General features: G+C 43.6%; 1 protein-coding gene across 1 annotated transcript; it reads left to right on the top strand.

Moving 5' to 3' along the window:
* The first annotated feature begins 348 nt into the window (after positions 1-348).
* On the top strand, positions 349-4567 carry LOC126987353 (myb-related transcription factor, partner of profilin-like). Its single transcript, XM_050844343.1, has 3 exons — positions 349-1038; positions 2342-2458; positions 4173-4567. Exons 1-3 carry the CDS (start codon positions 753-755, stop codon positions 4565-4567), a joined length of 798 nt encoding a protein of 265 aa, XP_050700300.1. The 5' UTR covers positions 349-752.
* Positions 4568-21083: the final 16516 nt, after the last annotated feature.

Here is a 21083-nt window from a genome sequence, read left to right as displayed (position 1 = left end):
CGAAGATATTTCATACCGCGAAGTTTTTTCATACAACCCCGAGCGCCCGGGCCACGCATGCGCAGTAAGGAGGAGGCAAGTTTTTTTTTCTTTTTTTTTCTGAGAGGCAGAAAAAAGAAGCGATTATCGGTATTTTGATTACAAAAGTAACGAAGATACCGATATATATTTAAATAAGTAGCGGATGGCCGATAACCCGATTTTGTTATCAGCGATAAAGTATCGCGATAACTTATTGCGATAACGCCCAGGGCCTGGATTCACTAACGCTTCGCAGATACGACGTTCTTAAGTGGATCCAATATGGCGGAGATAAGAATGTCGTATTTTGCTATTCCCCAAAAAATCTTAAGTCCGCCATGTTTAGATTTTTCTGTCTTAGCGCTGTTTCACACTTCCGCCGACAGACGGCAGTGGTGTGGTGTTCCGTTCCGTTCCGTTCCGTCCCTCTGTTGTTGACATTTTTCCCTCAACCAATAGGAATGCTTGATACATATGTAATCTAGAGACAGTAGCCAATCACAGGAACGTAAACAGTTACACGTGGGCCAGTGAAGAAAACAATAACAAATCATAAGGTATGAACACATCAAGAACATCTCATATGAAATGGAAAACAAGAAAAAAGAAAATAACTGGGACATCATCAGCAATCAGGAGTTGCCGTTCCAAAGGCTACAATTACGCATTTACATCAACGTCGCGTCCTCTATCCACGCCGCAGCCGCAGGAGCCACGCTGAAGAAGACACCATGGCAGCCCCTTCAGCCAAGAAACGCCGCCCTAACTTTTCCAACGAAGAACTTCTAGTCCTTATTAGGGAGGTGACAGACAGAAAAACAATGTTGCTGGGTAAGCTGGACTCAACACGTGTCACGAGGGAGGGGAAGAACATGGCGTGGCTGGCTGTGCTGGAGGCTGTCAACGCTGTTGGCGTCACCAGAAGAACTGAGGACGAGGTGAAGAAGAAGTTTCGTGATTTCCGCTCATTCGTAAAGAAGAAGGTTGCTGATGCAAGACAGGAAATGCTGAGAACAGGTAAGCCCATCACCTGTCAGGCAATCATCTATCGAGTAAAACTTGCTCGTTTACCTACAGGAAGGTGTCATTAGGTAACTTTTTGAACATGTATATCTTTTTGTCAGTCTCAACCTTAACTTGTTCCTCCTTGGGGTTGTCCTTGCTGAGCCACACGTCCCTGCTCTGACCTGCTAAAATAGTAACTTATTGGTGCAAAATTAGTGACATTGTTGCTTAGTTATTTACTTATCACCTTCCATTGTGTATATTAATCAAAAGTATACAGTATTCACAGTTTCTTCTCAGTTTATTGCCTCTTAAGTTTTAAGAAATATGTGCGTGCAAAAAAGACAGTTGGTAGCCCATGTAATATTTCATGCAATTCTTATCATTCACCTTGACTTCCCTCAGTCAGTTGTATATTATGGGTACCAATGTTACTGCACCTTATAAAGTTAACCCTATATATTCCATCACCTGCAAGGTGTTATGCCACTAACTTAAGCAGTTATTTAGAACATTAACCTACCCCCTCTCTCGCTCTCTCTATATAGATATATATATAAACAATGACTCACATGCTGAGGAAAGAAGTGTAAGCCTGTGGGCAACCATAACTTACCCAGGCATTGTAAATTATTGTCATTAATTTAGTGACCTATCAATACAAGAACAGCAGCCTCACTAATTAATAGCAGCTTATAAATGCTAAATTATTAATAGCTTAATGAAAAGTGGTGGATTGGTGAGATTTAGTACTCTGCTTTCAAAGAAGCTCAATGTATGCCGCCCATCTGTTAAATTTGATTTCCATACCACCCCCCTTTTATTTTGCAATTCTGTCAACTTTAACAAAATTCATGCAAATCAAATGTTTCCTGAATATCAGGTTGAATGTTTCATGAGCATCAAGTTGACTGCATAACTTGAGGGGTGCTTTTCTTGTAATTAACCTTCGGCTAACCTTACTTTATGGGACTTAATACATCTAAAGTCTTGCCCACATTATTGGCCATCGCAAACCAGTATGAAATTCATGATCCGTATTCATGGATGCTTTTGACCCTTACAACTATTTTCTAAGGTCACAAAGGACATCAGTCAGGTCCTTATGAATGTTTTTCACACTGATGATGCAGAAGCCTTGTCTAATTACCACTAGGCTCAAAAACACAACCCATGAAAGTACCCAGTAGCTTATTATATATCTAGACATTGCTTCTGCCTTTTCTTTATATTCTTCAAACTGACATGTTATCAAAACTTTCCTCATTCTCTCTCTCTCTCACAAAAAAATAATAATTATTTTTTATTTCTTCAGGAGGAGGACCAACCGCAGACACCAAATTGAGCGCTGCTGAGGAAGCAATGGCTGCATTAATCAGCGAGGTTGCCATTGCTGGACATGCTGATGTCCCTGACTCTGAAGAAGTTCCAGGTACTATTTTAATTTTAGGTCCGAGGGCCCCCTTTCCAAACCTTGGGGTTGCGACCCCAAGTGGGGTCACTAAGCATTTTTCTTGGGGTATCCAAAACCTCAAATTATCAGACATGGTGTTATTACATCATAATAACACATATACGACTAAACTAGTGGGGTTGCAGTCATGTCTAGAGGTGCATGAGTGGGGGGTCACCTGAAAGAAAAGGTTGGGAATCACTGTCCTTGGGTAATTGCTTCAATGCCATTTTATAGAGTAACTAGAACAACCTTAGGTTAAGCCTTTGTATAAGTACTGAAAGACTAGAAAAGAAAGAAGCAGTAGTGACTGTAAGCTCCTTATGAATTCTTGACAATGGTAGGTACATGAGTGCTGATGTTCTGAGCTTCTGAAGATCGCCTTAATAGTGTTGCGTCTTTTTTCTTTGGATTTCTGAGTTACAGTTTTAGTGATTAACATTTGTTGCTATGAGTCTGCATGCCCAGGTTCAATCCAGGATAGTCATCACACAACCCACACAGGTGGTCATTCTGTCTTGTGTGGTGGTTGATAAATAGGTACCTGGGGGAGAACCTGTTTAAGGTAAAATATGGTGACTTGCATGGCAACGTGGCCCATGGCCCCGTCCCAGGGTAATGGGTGCTTTCAAACCACAAGCTTACGGGCTAAAGTGATGAAGATTAGTGCCACCTCAATGCATAGCTCTTATTATATGTCCCCAACTTCTATTAACCCTTTTTGTAACAGATGTGTTTATGAAACATGCGTGTTACAGCTTGATGCTGGCACAAGGCACTGGGTGCCACCTCACGCTGTTAAATAACCCCAAAACCGAGTCCTTGTGAGCCCTCAAAACCAACATATTCTTAAGCCCCATTCATACTGTACCGACTCTGCCATGACAACCCAGCGACTTTTCCATTTGACAAGTAGGATCCCACGCTTAAAGAAGGGGAGGGAGGTTTTATTGGCATCTTGGTGTCTTGCCGACTGTCTGAGACATTCGGCCAACTAGTTGCCAACATGTCGCCCTAACCCTCACGACCCCTCACTCCCCTCCTGACGTCCGCTCAGCATTCGGCAACAATCTTAAGACCTCTTTCAAGACGTGCCCGACCCTTTCACATCGACACCCAAGACCTCGTGTACCCTAGAGTCGTAGGTAGTCGTGGCTTAGTCAGCACAGTGTGAATGGGGCTTTACTCTTGACATGGGTGTGTCACAGGGGGTGCACCCGTTGCCTCGTGGCTGCATCAAGCTGTGACAGATATGTGTCACAAGACACACATCCAGTAAAGAAGGGGTTAATGGGTTTGGGTAGGGTTAAGTTAGGTTGCGTTGAAATAGCCTTTACCCAGTTGCTGAGATGCGAGTGTCTATGAGTGATATTCCTTGTTGTAAAATCATTTGTTGCAGATTGAGTTAGTAATGTGATGTTGTATGGTATTTTTTTTTTTTTTTTTGTGCTCATTTTTCTAAATTTAAATTTGTTGAGTAATATGAAGTACATCACAGCAAAAAAATACTATTACTCTACATTTTCATTATATACAGTCTTTGGATAATATTCTGCACATGATATCAGTAGAAGAAATCATGCCATTGAGAATTAAAGGAGGTAAACTGTGTGGGTGGTGGATGTAGCCTACTAACAAGCAGCAAGTGTGACTCCTGCTAATGAAGACTAAGTAAATTAATTTTCTTTCACAGGAGGCTCAATGTTTTCTGAAGTTCAAGAGGATTATGTAATCATGGAGCATGATTACTTCCTGCCTCAAATGTCCCCAGAAAGGCTGCTGGGTATTACAGCACCCAGCAGCCCAGACCCTTCCACTTTTGAGCCTACTTCAGGAACGCAAACAGATGCTACAGCACCAAGCCACCCAGAGCCTTCCAGTTCTAGGCTCACTTTGGAAAGACTGACCGGTGCTGCAGCACCTAGCAGCCCAGGCCCTTCCACTACCAGGCCCAGGGTGGATCCACATGGGAGGTTTCCCAAAAGAAAGACAGACCCTTTGGCACCAGAAATGCTGCAAGTTCAAGGAGAAATAACGGTTGGTGTTGAAAAGTGTGCTAATTCACTTGAAAAATATCAGTTTCAATGAATTCCATGGCTCAAAGTTTTCAGGACTTTGTTGAGTTCTACAGGGCACGGAATTCAATGTAAATAATTTTCTTATGGTAAAGGTCTTTGTTTTGGTTGTAAGGAGAACAATTTAATTAGGTTGTATTCCCTTTAACAGTGCCTTAATCCACAGTTCCTAGCTCAGTAAGAACGCTGCTGATTTGGTCTTGGCTGACGTGGTGTCTGCTGTCTTTGTCACCCAACACAACAAAATTTCATAGATTCAAGAAATATTCATAATCATTTACTTGGCTTCTCTTACACAAGATAGGTAGATTTATTTCAACATTTTAGGATGAATCTGTGATTTTACAATTATATAGTGGTTTGCAAAACTTGTTTGGGTAAAAATAAAGTAATTATGATAAGTATATGCCACTCTATAAAGGTATGTGATTGCTTGCACAAGACACCACTTACTTGCGTCATGAAAGACTGATCTTGAGGGAGAAAGATTTCAGACAGACTTATGTGATGACTACGTAACATAACTGCATTAGTTATGTGTCAGCAGCAGTCTCATGGCTGGGCACCAGTCGGTTATGTCTTTTAATAATTATCAGTGAACTGCCACATCTTGCACCACAACTGTGCCAGATCACTAATCACTATTAGAAAACAGAGTCGACTGGTGCCCGGCCATGAGGCTGCTGCTGACAGGTAACCAATGCAGTTATGTCATGTAGCCACCATATAAGTGTCTAAAATCTTTCATTCCCAACCGTTTTTTTTTTTCTTTCCCCCCTCACTGTAAGTATGAAGCTGATTCGAGTGTGTTGGGCATCAGAGATATCCGACAGCCAATCAGCAACGTAGTTATGTACTCAGCTAGGAGTTATGAAGCCAGTTTCAGTTAACTATTAAATAAGGTTACAATAGTCAAGTACCTGTTTATGTAAAAAAAATGCATTTATTTATTTATGAAGTTCTTGTGTATTTGTTTAAAATAAGTTATTTATTTCTTATCAATGGAGTCACTTTTTTATGTAAAAAATAACCTTTTATATTGCCAATATTGTAGTCCATGTGTTTATGTAAAAAATATTCTTGTCAATGGAGTCAAAGTGTGTTTATTTTAATATCTTATTACTCCGGTTAATTTAGACAATATTTTTTTTTTAAGAATTTTTATATATAGCAAATTTATTACAAAAAGATCTCTTATTTTCTAGTCTCAATGGTGCAGTATAAGTACAAGAGTAAGGAAATGTATTTTTACACTGACATAATATATAAAAAAATATATAAAGATATTTGACTCAACCTGAAAACAGTATATTTACCTTAATCTAGCAAAGTACCTTGAGACTGTGTAGTACTTGAACTTATTAATGTATTATATGGCAATTCAGCATTACAGTACAAATGCTTGTTGGATGAGTTCTTGCCTCTCAACCCTCCCATGCCCAACATTTACATTACCAATATCAGGTGGATGAGCTTCCTCGTGATATTCAACAGCATCTTGCATGGGTATACCTCTCCTCACACATAAGTTATGCAGGAGCATACAAGCTACTGCAATTTTTCCACAGCGGGCAGGATCATACTGGAGTGCCCCTCCTGATCTATGAAGACATCGGAAGCGTGTTTTGAGAGTTCCAAATGTCTGTTCTACAACAACACGTGTCCTCATATGGCTTCTGTTGTACCGCTGCTCCGCAGGGTTGGCAGGATTTTCTATGGGCGTCATCAAGAAGGGTTCCAAGGGATATCCACTGTCACCTAAAAATATAAGAGAGAGAGAGAGAGAGAGAGAGAGAGAGAGAGAGAGAGAGAGAGAGAGAGAGAGAGCAATCTTTAGATGTGGGTACATTTCAAGCAGAGGCAAATTAAAAGGTTTGGTGTGAAGAAAATCAGTGCACGAGTTATTATGAACTAATATAATATACCATCCTTATACCAAACACTGGAGTACCTAACTTAACCATAACCTAACATTGAACTCACAGAACAAACCATAGGAATTACACAAATAATAATTAAATATAAACCCAACAAAGGTCAGCATCAATATCTAGTGTCAAAGGTCTATTCAAGATGATTGTATGAAAGGTGTTAAAAGCTGGCAGCAAGTTTTGTTGCCTCTTTTTATAGAGTGAATGTTATGTATAGAGTGTGAACTAGCACTTTTGATAGTTTTCTCCCACCTCAATGCAAAACTGAGCCAACCCTCCCCCTTCTCATCTCTTCTCCCACTCGCTCACAACGCCATATGTCTGGGTGATACCTAGTATCCTTAGCCTGACAATATCTGCACCACAGTGAACACATTAGTTGTTGGCTGATATTTTTTTCCTATTTTACAAGCAATAGAAGTGGCAAACAATGAAAAATATTTAGTGACAAGTTGCTAATTATCAAAATCAGTCTTTTGGCATTTTTTTATTATAAATCAGTGGTGGCCACTATGACAGTACTAATGGCTTTCAGAATGAGTGATGAATCAAACCTTACAGGGCACTGTTTAGTTACTAATTTACCAGCAATCCCTATGTAGGTTAAATTAGGTAGGCATAATGCTTAGTTTGAAATTATTGATCACATCTAATTACATAGTTGGCCAGCAGCACTTAACAAAAACACAGTGATCATCTGCAAGAAAACATTACCCTGGTAGTGTATTGTATATTACACCGAGACACAGTACGCATGACACCACAGTAAAACACGCCAAGCAAAATATTATATGGTGCCTTACTAACTTTCGTAAATTATATATTATTGTCAGACAAAGAAATGAGGCTTTCAGTGACTATACAATTACCCAAATATCCAACCTAAATGTGATGCAAGTTTCAAGGTCTGAAGCATTGATTAGCATATCTAAGCTGTCGATTTTAGACACATACTATTTATTTCTAGGTAAGGTATGATTCTCTTTCACGTGGATATGACTTTCACCAGAAAAGAGCTATAACGGTGTGAGGGTGAATTTATTGCAGAAAGTATCATAACAAACACTATGACAGATTGTTCAGCTGTCTTGACCCTACAACCTATCTATAAACTAACATAAACACACATTAACCTAAAGCAGTGGTTCTTAACCGATAGGGCATGGCCCCCTAAGGGGGTGTCCGTAATTTGCAAAGGGGGCACGATCCCTAGGTAAAACTTGGAATTTCTCTAATTAAATGTGTTATTCTCTTGACAAGAGTGTGGGCAAATATTGAGAAGTTTACGAGAAAATGCAAAAGTATCGCCTTAACTTTAATTTCCTATAGTGTAATTGAAATCCCAGAATTTACTCTTCAGGTAATATATTCATACTGACCTCTGTGTGTGACGAAACACACAAGAAATTAATCCAGACAAGGAAAGGTTTAGCCGCTGGGGATCGAACCTGCAACCAGCAAGATGAGAGAGCCACTCCTTAACCAGTTGGTCAAATAGGTACCCCCCTCGCAGATTGAGTTATGGGAGGTTCGCCCATCAGGCAAGTTGCTACACTACATACATAGGGCTTACTATTTTCTTTAAAATCTGGGAGGAAGCTTTATTCACAGATGCAAGGGGGGTGTGGAGGGAAGAACCAATTCCTAGAGGGGGCATGGTAGTAATAAGGTTAAGAACCACTGTCCAAAGAATGGTAACCTACCTCCTAAAATAGTAATATATTGCTCCTGAGGATAGTAATCCTTTGTTGCAAAGGGTAGTAACCTATCACTGCTAAAGTGCGAAACTATCAACAATTTAACTAAATGGTTATCGTAGCCATTTCTGGTGATTACAACAATCTCCACATGAAAAGTATTATAATTTACCCAGAAATTGAGTGTCTGAAATGGATCACTCAGGTCAGCTAAGCAATGTCAGGGATATATAATTACAGTCTCGGAAATGGATCACTCAGGTCTGCAAAACAATGTCAGGGATATATAATTACAAAGTAACAAAATACTCACCAAGCAGGTATGAGTGTCCAAACTCCCTCTGTTGAAGCTCCGGCGAACACAACTATTCCTCCATATGTAAGAGTCATGACTGCTTCCAGGGTATTTTGCTGAATAGCTTGTGATTACTTGATCAGAGTTGGCAATCACCTGATGTTCAGTGAGTGATATTGTTTACGATTGACATATACATCCTCGTTAATCTGTGGGGCTTTGATGGCAATGTGGGTACAATCAATTGCACCAATCACATTAGGGAAATTACTCAATTGGTAAAACTTATGCTTTGTTGCAGCTATGTCTGCTGCACTTCTTGGCATTTTTATCTCCCGTCTTGCTCTGCTGAATAAGGCATCTGTTACTTTCCCTATTATTCGTGAGACACTTGATTGGCTGAGTCCAGAGGCATCTCCCACAACACTCTGAAAGCTTCCACTAGCGTAGAATCTCAGTGCTGTCAACACTTGCGTGTGAGTAGGGACGGCATGAGATCTTCTTGTCACACGACCAATGTCTGGTTCCAGTTCATCACAGAGCCAGAGTATTTCCCTACGAGGGAATCTATAATATCTCAAGAGATGTTCATCTTCCACTTCCAGGGGGTTCAAAGGGTCTCTGAAGACCCTTTCTCTCCTGAGAGCCCGGTCGTGTGCTAATACTGCTTGTAATTCCATTTCTTCACCTTCAATAAACTGGGGTCTTCTGGCTTCTTTTTCTTTCTTCTCCCTACTTCTTCTTCAGATTCTTGTTCATGTTGTTTTGGGCCTATGCGATCTACTCGCTCATATGAGCCCTTGTGTCGTCCTGTGAGGGCTTCATAGGCGTATCTGCTGCCCCGTCCTCCTGAAGGAGGCGTAGGTGAGGCGGATGGCTGCTGCTTCCTGCCATGAGGGGTGGACGCCTGCTGCCACCAGCAGCACCGTGGGCAGGTCGAAAGTGGGCACGTCCAGGGAGCGCCGAGGTGGTATCGTGGCAGCACTCGGTGAGAGTGGAAGCGTGGGCAATGCAGCAGAAGGTGCTCACTGGTCTCCTCGACGGTCCTGCCAGGGGTCAGGGGCAGGCGCAGGCGGTGGAGGTGATCGCTGAGTCGTGTGACGGACCACGTCCAAAACGATATTTTCCTCTCACACGGCTGTGGGGAGGAGTTGGTGCGGTACTCCTACTGGCCCATGGAAGTGGTGCGGAGGGTGTTTCTTCTTCAGGTTTCTTCTTCGTGAGTGTTTTATGGGGCTAGTTTCGCTGTTGTTATGGTCGCGGGTCTTCTTCTTCTTCCTCTGTCATGGTCCGTATTGTATTGTGGAGGCCCTAGGTCCGGGTTATGATACCTTACGCCATGCCTGGAGCTGCCGTAAAGTTACGGTGCCGGAAGAGTGTCGTAACTGTTTAGTGAATAGCCCAAAGCAGCCGAAGGTTGCCTTAAGACATTTTTTGTGACTTACGAACGTCGTAACTCGTTAGTGAATCCAGGCCCAGGTATGTATATAGGTTGTTTTAATCTGCTCCTGGTCTACCCTTCTCTCTTGTGCTGCCTCATTGCCTAATAATAAGTAGGAACTTTGCGCGCTTTTTAAGTTGACGAGTAAGGAATTTGGCGCCGGCGTTTTGAATTGCCGATTTATCCGTCTCTGGAGAAGAGTAATTTATTAAATAGCTTGCATGCAGGAGTTAATTTGTCTAACATGTTGGTATAATGACTCGCCGAGAATTATTAGGTAATTAATCTTATTGGGTGCATTCCATGATTGTTTCGAGACAAGCGAATACCGTAACTCGAGTAGTGCACACTATACAAGTAAAACCAATGCCAACGTTATTTTACCATTTGGGTGATAAGTCAAGTTTATAATCCACTATAAATCTATCATAAGGGTTAACTAAATTTTACGTAACCTCCTAGACTCAGTGGAGCCGTAAGTGGCGATCAGTCAGTGGGATTCACTGTGATATCCGAATCCTGGGTGACTCATCACCCCAAGGTGTTTATCATACTGTCTCTTAAATGGACGAAATTTTAACTTTTTCTTTGTGTGTGAAGTGTTAAAGCATAATTTCATCACCCCAAACACTACAGTATTATAGCTACATAGAACCCAGATCAATTGACTTCGAATAAGATTCCACCTGTGTTTCATGAAGCGTTACTGTGCCAGCTCAAATTCTACTGCTTCATTTACGAGTCCCGCTCACTTGATTCAGGCAAGTGAACCTTACATCCAGCACACGCAGTGATACCAACATGAGTAGCCTGTTCGCAATGGCTTCGTCCTTGGTGTCAGTTTGTATCGTGCTGAATGTGTAACGATAGTTTTTTGAGTGTGTGTACCCGGTTGTGAGGCAATGTCGAGACGCAGGGACTGGTGAGAGCGCCCCGACTTTCTCACGGAGGCGTGTAAGGACGGACGGAGGAGATGCCTGTTGTCCTCGCGCCGCTGGAATAAAATCACCCGGAACTGTCAGTGGAGCGCCGTATAGCAGTTCGGCCGAGGAGGTTGTCAGGTCTTCCTTTGGAGCCGTGCGTATGCCTAACAACACCCACGGCAGTTCGTCCATCCAGTCTGGGCCTTTAAGCCGTGCCTTGAGAGCTGTTTTCATGTGCCGGTGAAAGCGTTCCACCAGGCCGTTTGCTTGTGGATGGTAGGCGGTCGTGTGGTGTAACTTTACGCCAAGTAGCTGGTTTATTGCCTACCACAGTGCAGAGGTGAACTGTGCACCTCTGTTTGAAGATATGTCAGCTGGCACACAGAAGCGGGCGACCCAGTGGGCGGTGAGATCACGCGCACAGGTGGCGGTTGAAGTATCCGAGAGTGGGATCGGTTCCGGCCATCTTGTGAATCGGTCCACGATAGTGAAAAGATGAGTAACTCCTCTGGATTGCGGAAGAGGGCCCACGATGTCCACGTGGATATGATCGAAGCGTCGGTCTGGCGGGGCGAAGCTCTGTGGCGGTGCTTTGGTGTGTCGCTGGATCTTGGAGGTTTGACAAGGGATGCAAGCCCTTGCCCAATCACCTACTTGCTTACTCAGCCCATGCCACATGAACTAGGTTGTCATTAGCGCTTTTGTTGCCCGGGTTGAAGGGTGAGCCAGGTCGTGCACTATGTCGAAAACCTGGCGGCGCCAGACGGCAGGGATGATGGGTCTTGGCTGCCCCGTAGGCATTTTTCCCAACTGTATACTGGCTCGTCAAGGGAGGCACAACCAGCCAATCACCGTGCGTTTTACTCTTTACGTCATGAGTCACCACAGCCAATCAGCATTATTAGAAGTGAATTGGCAAAATTAAGCAAATGCTTGCACGTAACTGCAAGAAGTGAGATTGTTTGACATTCAATAACTCAATTTTATTGTAACACATCATTCTGACCAAGTAAAGCAATGATGCATGTTTTTGTTGCCATGATATCAATTCATTACTTTCGTCTCCCCCCTCAAATCTTATTTTCTATGAGAAGTAGTACTAGCGTGAATACTGAATGGGCAACTTGAAACTAATCTGCGCACATTTGATAGATCTTGGCTGGAATCAACAAATACTAACATGTGATTTTCCACCATCTGGCTAAGACTTCACTGTCATTCTATTACTAAATACATCTGTGCTGTTTATCTCTCACCTAACTCTACCAACTATGTAAAATTCTTTGACTATTTGAATTCTAAAGTGGAGCACATCTTGACCCACTCTCCCCTCGCTGAAATCTCCATCCTAGGAGATTTCAATGTTCACCACCAGCTTTGGCTTCCATCCTCTTTCACTGACCATCCTGGTGAACAAGCCTACAACTTTGCTATCTTCAACGACCAAGGGAACTTAGGTTTAAAGGAGCTGCCTCGTACAGGCCTACCGGCCTCTTGCAGACTCTTATGTTCTTATGTTCCTAAATTTCAATCCAAAGCTGGATGTTGCGCCTACGTGCGCAACGACATCACTTGCTCTCGTGCCCACGACCTTGACTCTTCAGAATTTTCCACCATCTGTCTAAGACTTCACAGTCATTTTATTACTAAATACATCTGTGCTGTTTATCTCTCACCTAACTCAACTAAATATGTACAATTCTTTGACTACTTGAACTCAAAAGTGGAGCACATCTTGACCCACTCTGACTTCGCTGAAATCTCCATCCGAGGAGATTTCAATGTTCACCACCATCTTTGACTTTCATCCTTTCTCACTGACCAGCCTGGTGAACAAGCCTACACCTTTGCTCTCCTTAATGACCAAGAGCAGTTGGTCCAGCACCCTACACGTATTCCCGACCGTCTTGGAGACCGGCCCAACATTCTAGACCTCTTCCTTACCTCAAACCCTTCTGCTTATTCTGTCAAACTGTTCTCTCCGTTGGGCTCCTCCGATCACAATCTTATTTCTGCATCCTGTCCTATCGCTCCTGTACACCCTCTGGACCCACCGAAGAGGCGATGCTTCTGGCATTTTGCTTCAGCTCGGTGGGACGACCTGAGGATGTACTTTTCCGATTTCCCGTGGAATGATTATTGCTTCCAGGATAGAGACCCCTCTGTGTGTGCTCAGCGCATCACAGAGGTGATTGTCTCTGGAATGGAGGCATACATTCCTCGTTCTTTCTCTACTCCTCACGCTAAAAAGCCTTGGTTTAATCACGCTTGTTCTCGTGCTGTCAATGATAGAGAGGTAGCTCACAAAAGGTACCAGAGCCTTCAAACTAATGCTAATTATGAACTTTACATTTCTGCCCGAAATCGTGCCAAATCTATTCTCCGACTAACCAAAAATTCTTTCATTAATAGAAAATGCCAAAACCTTGCTTTCTCTAACTCTTCCCGTGACTTCTGGCATCTAGCCAAAAACATCTCCAACTTCACTTCTTCATCTTTCCCTCCACTCCTCAGTCCTGACGGCAACACTGCCGTCTCATCTATCTCTAAGGCTGAACTCTTCTCTCAAACTTTTTCTAAAAACTCCACTCTGGACGATTCTGGGCATATTCCTCCTACTCATCCCCCCTCTGACTCCTTTATGCCTGTTATAAAGTTTCTTCAAAATGATGTTTTCTATGCCCTCTCTGGCCTCAATCCTCAGAAGGCTTATGGACCTGATGGAGTGCCTCCTATTGTCCTTAAAAACTGTGCCTCCGTGCTGTCACCCTGCCTGGTCAAACTCTTTCGCCTCTGCCTGTCAACATCTACCTTTCCTTCTTGCTGGAAGTATGCCTTCATACAGCCTTTGCCTAAGAAGGGTGACCGCTCCAATCCCTCAAACTACCGTCCTATAGCTTTACTTTCTTGTCTATCTAAAGCTTTTGAATCAATCCTTAACCGGAAGATTCAAAAGCACCTTTCCATTTCTGACCTTCTATCTGATCGCCAGTATGGGTTCCGCAAGGGGCGTTCTCCTGGTGATCTCCTAGCCTTCTTAACTGACTCTTGGTCATCCTCTCTTAGCCGTTTCGGTGAAACTTTTGCTGTTGCGCTGGACATATCAAAAGCTTTTGATAGGGTTTGACACAAATCTTTGCTTTCCAAACTACCCTCCTACGGTTTCTATCCTTCTCTCTGTACCTTTATCTCCAGTTTCCTTTCTGACCGTTCTATTTCTGCCGTGGTAGACGGTCACTGTTCTTCCCCTAAATCTATTAACAGTGGTGTCCCACAGGGTTCTGTCCTATCTCCCACTCTTTTTCTGTTGTTCATTGATGATCTTCTTTCCAAAACGAACTGTCCTATCCATTCCTACGCCGATGATTCCACTCTGCATTACTCAACTTCTTTTAATAGAAGACCCACCCTACAGGAACTTAACGACTCAAGGCTGGAGGCTGCAGAACGCTTAGCCTCAGACCTTACTATTATTTCCGATTGGGGCAAGAAGAACCTGGTGTCCTTCAACGCCTCAAAAACACAGTTTCTCCACCTATCCACTCGACACAATCTTCCAAACAACTATCCCCTATTCTTTGACAACACCCAGCTATCACCTTCCTCAACACAGTTATTCTCCCCTGCACAGTTGCTGTCCATATACAGGGGCCTTGTCCGCCCTCGTATGGAGTATGCATCTCATGTGTGGGGGGGCTCCACTCACACAGCTCTTCTGGACAGAGTGGAGGCTAAGGCTCTTCGTCTCATCAGCTCTCCTCCTCATACTGATAGTCTTCTACCTCTTAAATTCCGCCGCAATGTTGCCTCTCTTTCTATCTTTTATCGATATTTCCACGCTGACTGCTCTTCTGAACTTGCTAACTGCATGCCTCCCGCGGCCCCGCTGCACTCGACTTTCTACTCATGCTCACCCCTATACTGTCCAAACCCCTTATGCAAGAGTTAACCAGCATCTTCACTCTTTCATCCCTCACGCTGGTAAACTCTGGAACAATCTTCCTTCATCTGTATTTCCTCCTGCCTACGACTTGAACTCTTTCAAGAGGAGGGTATCAGGACACCTCTCCTCCCGTATTTGATCTTGCTTTCGGCCACCTCTTTTGTTTCTTTTTTTGGAGCAGCGAGTAGCGGGCTTTTTTTTATTATTGTTTTCTTTTTTTGTGTGCCCTTGAGCTGCCTCCTTTGTTGTAAAAAAAAAAAAATTACTGGCAGCCTACTAACCTAGCCAATTGCATGCTGCTCTTGACTGTAGAAATGGCGTAAAAAAAAAAAAAAAAATTAAGGCACTAAAAATGTCACGAAACCATAAAAGAAACATTTATTTTAATTTGTTCATCATAAGTAATAATATTCTGCACGCTGAAATGTTAATTTTTATCAAACTTCTTTGAAAAAAAGATAGCGAAGTTGCACTCTTGCTTCATAACTGAAGACAGTACCAAGGGAAGAGAACAGGTAGCAAATTACATAATAAGCAAATAACATGGGCAATACAGTCATTTATGTGGTACAAGAAACACAGTCACATAGATCCACCAGTTATCTGACCACACTGTGCTAGGCTACGTTGCAGCTAACCTTTTTTTTAATATTTGATCCTTCAATAGAACATTAATAAAGTGTTTTCATATAAGTGTTCACAGTAATTTTGCTGTGTACTGTGGCTGATATAAAACATTTGAAGTCACAATAATGATCATTATCACACCGCTTTACTCGTTTGTTCATTTTCTATGATCCCTTTGGAGTTTGAAGTTTAACTTAATTGACATTCCTTGCACTTACCATTGTTGGAAACCTTCCGTATGAGAACACAAAATTTAAGTAAAAGTGCTTTTATTAATTTTAATAGGAATCCTTAATTTAAGCTTTAACAAAGATTTTGTCGTAGGCTTGAAGTGGCGGGAAAAGAGAAAACCCAAAGAGGGTTACACAAATACATCTATGCATTGTATTCACAACATTCTTTTTCCAAATGCAAATATAAATTTAACTTAATATTGTGCTATGGTTGCCCATTCAGTATTCACGCTAGTACTACTTCTCATAGAAAATAAGATTTGAGGGAGGGGGGGGGGGAGACGAAAGTAATGAATTGATATCATGGCAACAAAAACATGCATCATTGCTTTACTTGGTCAGAATGATGTGTTACAATAAAACTGAGTTATTGAATGTCAAACAATCTCACTTCTTGCAGTTACATGCAAGCATTTGCCTAATTTTGCCAGTTCACTTCTCCTAATAATGCTGATTGGCTGTGGTGACTCATGACGTCATGAGTAAGACGCACGGTGATTGGCTGGTTGTGCCTCCCTTGACGAGCCAGTATACAGTTGGGAAAAATGCGTCCCGTAGAGACGTCGCAGAGGAGTGTGGTGTTTGCTGGTTCGAATGGGACATCCTCCAATACTAAGCCAGAGATGGCGATGCGATAAGCGGGCATTTCTTCATCTTTTTCCTGGGCCGCAGCCAGTGCTGTGTAGTCGAGACGTGGCGCCAAAACGTGGATAGTATTGATGACAGTACGCAAAAGCGCATCTGCGACCTTATTGCTTTTGCCCGACACATGCTGCACGCAAGTAGTGTACTCAGATGTATGCCAGATGGCGCTGCTGTCTAGCTGACCAAGGGTCGGATACTTTGGCAAAGGCAAAAGTGAGTGGCTTGTGGTCGGTAAAAGCGGTGAAACTCTGCCTTCGAGGAAGTCGCGGAAGTGCCGGATGGCCAGGTAGAGAGCGAGGAGTTCCCGGTCGAATGCGCTATAATTGCGCTCCTGGGGTCTCAGGTGTCGACTGAAAAAGGCAAGCGGCCGCCAGACACCATCAATAAGTTGTTCCAGAACTCCTCCTACAGCTGTGTCGGATGCATCGACCGTGAGAGCTGTTGGTGCGGTACTTCGTGGGTGTACTAGCATCGTTGCCTTTGTCAGCGCCTCCTTGGCGTTTTCGAACGCGGTTGTAGCTGCTTCGTCCCAAATGAAGTCTTTAGGCTTGTTAGCTAGGACCTTCAACAGAGGTTGCATGATCCTGGCAGCTGCGGGAACGAAGCGGTGGTAGAAGGTTACCATACCGACGAACTCCTGGAGTCCTTTCAGCGTAGTGGGCTTGGGAAACTTCCGAATCGGTTCGACCTTGGATGGGAGCGGCACGGCTCCGTGCTGATTGATGTGATGGCCGAGGAAAGGCCATGGTCATTAAACCTCTGCAAGAGCTGCCGGAGGTGTTCGCGGTGTTCATGTCGAAAGCGGCTGGTGATGAGAATGTCGTCGAGGTAGATGAACACGAAGTCAAGACCACGACCCACGCTGTCCATAAGGCGCTGGAACGCTTGAGCGGCATTATTAAGGCCGAAGTGCATGCGTAGGAATACAAACAGACCAAACGGGGCGGTAGCCGCGTACCAAGTCGATCTTTGAAAAGATCTTGGCACCGTCGAAATTTGCCGTGAAGTCCTGGATGTGGAGGATCGGGTACCAGTCGGCTGTTGTGACCTCATTAAGGCGGCGGTAGTCCCCACAAGGTCTCCATCCGCCAGATGACTTCAGGGTCATGTGTAGCGGGGACGCCCATGGGCTGTCTGAGCGACGCGCTATGCCCATTTCCTCCATCTTGCGGAACTCTTCTTTGGCTTGTAAGAGCCTATCAGGGGGTAACCTGCGTGCACGTGCGTGGAGCGGCTGTAACGGTGTACAGGGGGGCGTTTAAAGGCGTTGATTAAGACTCGGCTTCCTTAAGGCGAATATATTCTTAAGCCTTGTCATAATTTCATCATTCAAGGAGCGGCCTGTGGAAAGTTACCGCGGGAGTCCCCGCCATTTTGATTGAGAGAGCGGGAAGAAACACTAGCAGGCGGGAAACAGAAGCTTTTCAAATCATTTCGTTAATACTGCCAACGCTGAGCTATGTGTAGGCTGCATGACCCACTATGACCAATTGCATGTGTTAGGTTATTAATAAACAACAATCCATAGCCGTTAGGGCGTTTTAGCGTAAGTGTTGCACAGAAAACGAGATGCCGTATGGCGAGAGCTGGCATCTTGACCGCGGAACCCGGCCTGAGCATTGTGGGACGGCCGCCATCTTCCAGCCATCTCTCCTGCCCAGACTCCGCCGCGAGTACACGTCCCTCGCCCAGCCTTCCACACCACGTTGAGCATCGTAGGGTTTTCCTGCCTTGTAGTATCCACAATTCCAGAGTGATTGTATACTCAGGTCTAGGGAAGCCCGTGGGAGGAAGGAGGGCACGGCGCGTTGCAGTGAGGAACGAGAAGAGGACAGAAGGACTCCAGGCCTAACAGACCAAGAGGAAGATCAGGGTGTGGCTCGGCTTCTCCCCACCTGCAGCTAAGTAATCTAATTCCTAGGATGTTTTAGTATAGCTACAAGGTTGCTGTGTGCTTGGTGTTAATTAATTATTCTTAATTTCCAGCGAGTTTCTTTGTTGTTTTCAATAAACTTAGAGCACGTTTATCAGGCTTTTGCTTACCCTATGAGAGATGTGATTGGTCAGATATTTAAATAATAATAATGACTAGAGGGGCTGTGAGTCTGATAACTCAATTTTCAGTTATTTATTTATTTTTTTTTATTGCTGAGAATTTACGGGATTTTCGGAAGTCCAGACCTTTCAAGAACCCCACATAAAATTGCGCCCGATCAGTAAACTGAATGGAAAAAGGAAGCCCGCTAATCACTGTCTCAATAAAAAGCGAGTATTGATGAGTGGCCAAAAGAGATGTTATTATCGGGAGGAGAGGTATCCCGATACTCACTTCTTGAAACAGTTCAAGTCGTTGGCAAGAGGAAAGGAAGATTGCTCCAAAGTTTACAAGTGTATGGAATGAAGGAGTGAAAATGCTGATTAACTCTCGCAAAAGGGATTTGGACCGTATATGAATGAGCTTAAGTAGAAAATCGTGTGTAGCGGGGCCGCGGGAGGGGGAAAGGCATGCAGTTAGCAAGTTCAGAAGAGCAATTATCGTGAAAATGTTGATAGAAGATAGATAGAGAGGCAACATGGCGGCGGAGTTTAAGAGGTAGAAGACTGTGAGTATGAGACGAAGGGCCTTTGACTCTACTCTGTTCAAGAGAGCTGTGTGAGTGGAGCCCCCTCACACCTGAGATGCATACTCCATAGAAGGACGGACAAGTTCCCTGTTTATGGATAGCATATGGTAGGGGGAAAATAAATGGCAGAGACGATACAGAACTCCCAACCTTGAGGAAATTGCTTTAGTGAGAGAGGAACTATGAAGTTTCCAGTTTAGATTTTGAAATTAAGGACAGACCGAGAATGTTTATTGCAGAAGGTGACAGCTGAGTGTTATCAAGGAATATTGGATAAGATCGTGACTAGCAGGAGTTCGAAGGTTCTGGTACCTTTTATGAGCAGCCTCTCTATCTTTGGGACCACGAGAACAAGCGTGATTGAACCAAGGCTGAGGAACATAAGGAGTAGAGAAAGTACGTGGAATGTATGCTGGGCTCACACAGAGGGTTCCTTCTCCAATAAGCAGTAATTATTCCACGGGAAATCGGAAAAGTACATCCTCAGGACATCCCACCGAGCTGAAGAAAAATGCCAAAACCACCGCCTTTTTGCTGAGTCCAGAGGCTGTAGAGGACCAATAGGACGGTATGCGGAAATAAGGTTGTAATCGTATAAGCCCAACGGAGAAAATAGTTTCATAGAATAAGCAGGGATTAGAGGTTAAAAAAAAGTCTTGAATGCTGTGGGTGTCTCTAAGACGGTCGGGGATAAGAGTAGGGTGCGGAACCAACAGCTCTAGATCATTAAGGAAAGAAAAGTTGGGGAGGCGGTGGCTGAACGGATAGCGAGACGGCCCCGCGTTCAGGAGGACGCGAGTTCAATCTCCGACCGGTGCCACCAAGCTGGAATTTTTCAGCCGCCGCCGAGTGGCTTAAAACTACCCACATGCTGTCCAGAAGACCACCTATCAACCCGGACTCTAGATTCTAGGATCAAAGATTGAGCTCCGGGAGGGCAGCATGAGCCAATGCAAGATGGCGCCACTATAAACACTCGCCTGCGCCAGAACGGGCTGGCCCGACCATCAGGACCCACCGGAAAGAAGCCTTGGACCACCGGGAAGAAGCCTACCGGCGCAATAGGCCGCGACGTAAAAAAAAAAACAAAAATCGCTCGTTCACCAGGCTGGTCAGTGGAAGAGGATGAGCGCCAAAGCTGGTGGCCAACATTGAAATCACCTAAGGTGCAAATTTCAGCGAAGGAAGAGTGGGTCAAGATGTGCTCCTTTTTAGAGTTCAAATGGTCAAAGAATTTTATATTGTTGGTAGAGTTAGGGGAGAGATACACGGCACAGTTGTACTGAGTAATAGAGTGACAGCCAGATGGTGGAAAATTCAGAAGAATCAAGATCGTGGGCACGTGAGTTTGTGATGTCGTTACACATATAAACACAACATTCAGCTTTGGAATTAGGCGGTGGCCGAACTGGTAGCGTACTGGGCCCACATTCACCGCGTGATGGACGACGCGGGTTCGAATCCCCACGCTACCACTCGGATTTTTCAGTCACCGCCGAGTGGCTTAAAACTACCTACATGCTGTCCTGAAGACCACCCATCAACCCGGACTCTAGAGGAAGCCGTCCAAGCGAATCAAGAACGAGTTTCGGGGGGCAGCATGAGCCAATGCAAGATGGCGCCACTATAAACACTCGCCTGCGCCAGAACGGGCTGGACCAAGGCCTTCTAAAAGGAGAAGGCCTGTGCGCAAAGGTCGTGACGTCAGCAAGGAGGGCGGGCTCCCTACACGCTCTCCGCTCTGCGTACAACTCCACACACACACCGTCTCTCTCTCTCTCTCTCTCTCTCTCTCTCTCTCTCTCTCTCTTTGTTTAGATTACCTCCTTCATTGTAAAAATATTAGCATTGATAGTAAAACGTATTAGAGTTGTGATACTGCTTTTATTATAGATAATACGAGGTAGAAGGAAAGTGGCAATGACAGTGACAGTAATTTAAACAGACCAAAATGCATCCCAATATTTTATTACTATTAATGTTAATAATAATAATCATTAAATCAATAATAATAATAATAATAATAATAATAATAATAATAATAATAATAATAATAATAATAATAATAATAATAATAATAATAATAATAATAATAATAATAACAATAATAAAATAATGACTATATCAGATAATTTTAATGATAATAAGATTAGTGATGCTGCTATTAATA

Source organism: Eriocheir sinensis, chromosome 64 (genome assembly GCF_024679095.1).
Source record: "Eriocheir sinensis breed Jianghai 21 chromosome 64, ASM2467909v1, whole genome shotgun sequence".
NCBI classification, from domain to species: domain Eukaryota; kingdom Metazoa; phylum Arthropoda; class Malacostraca; order Decapoda; family Varunidae; genus Eriocheir; species Eriocheir sinensis.
The sequence above is the reverse complement of the archived record's forward strand: the minus strand, read 5'-3'. Positions and strand labels throughout refer to the sequence as shown.

What these genes read in the sequence shown, in the direction of transcription:
- LOC126987353 (XM_050844343.1), top strand. Translation starts at nt 753, where the DNA reads ATGGCAGCCCCTTCAGCCAAGAAACGCCGCCCTAACTTTTCCAACGAA. An exon ending in ACAGGAAATGCTGAGAACAG is followed by an intron (nt 1,039 to 2,341) that starts GTAAGCCCATCA and finishes TTATTTCTTCAG; the next exon opens with GAGGAGGACCAACCGCAGAC. An exon ending in TGACTCTGAAGAAGTTCCAG is followed by an intron (nt 2,459 to 4,172) that starts GTACTATTTTAA and finishes TTTCTTTCACAG; the next exon opens with GAGGCTCAATGTTTTCTGAA.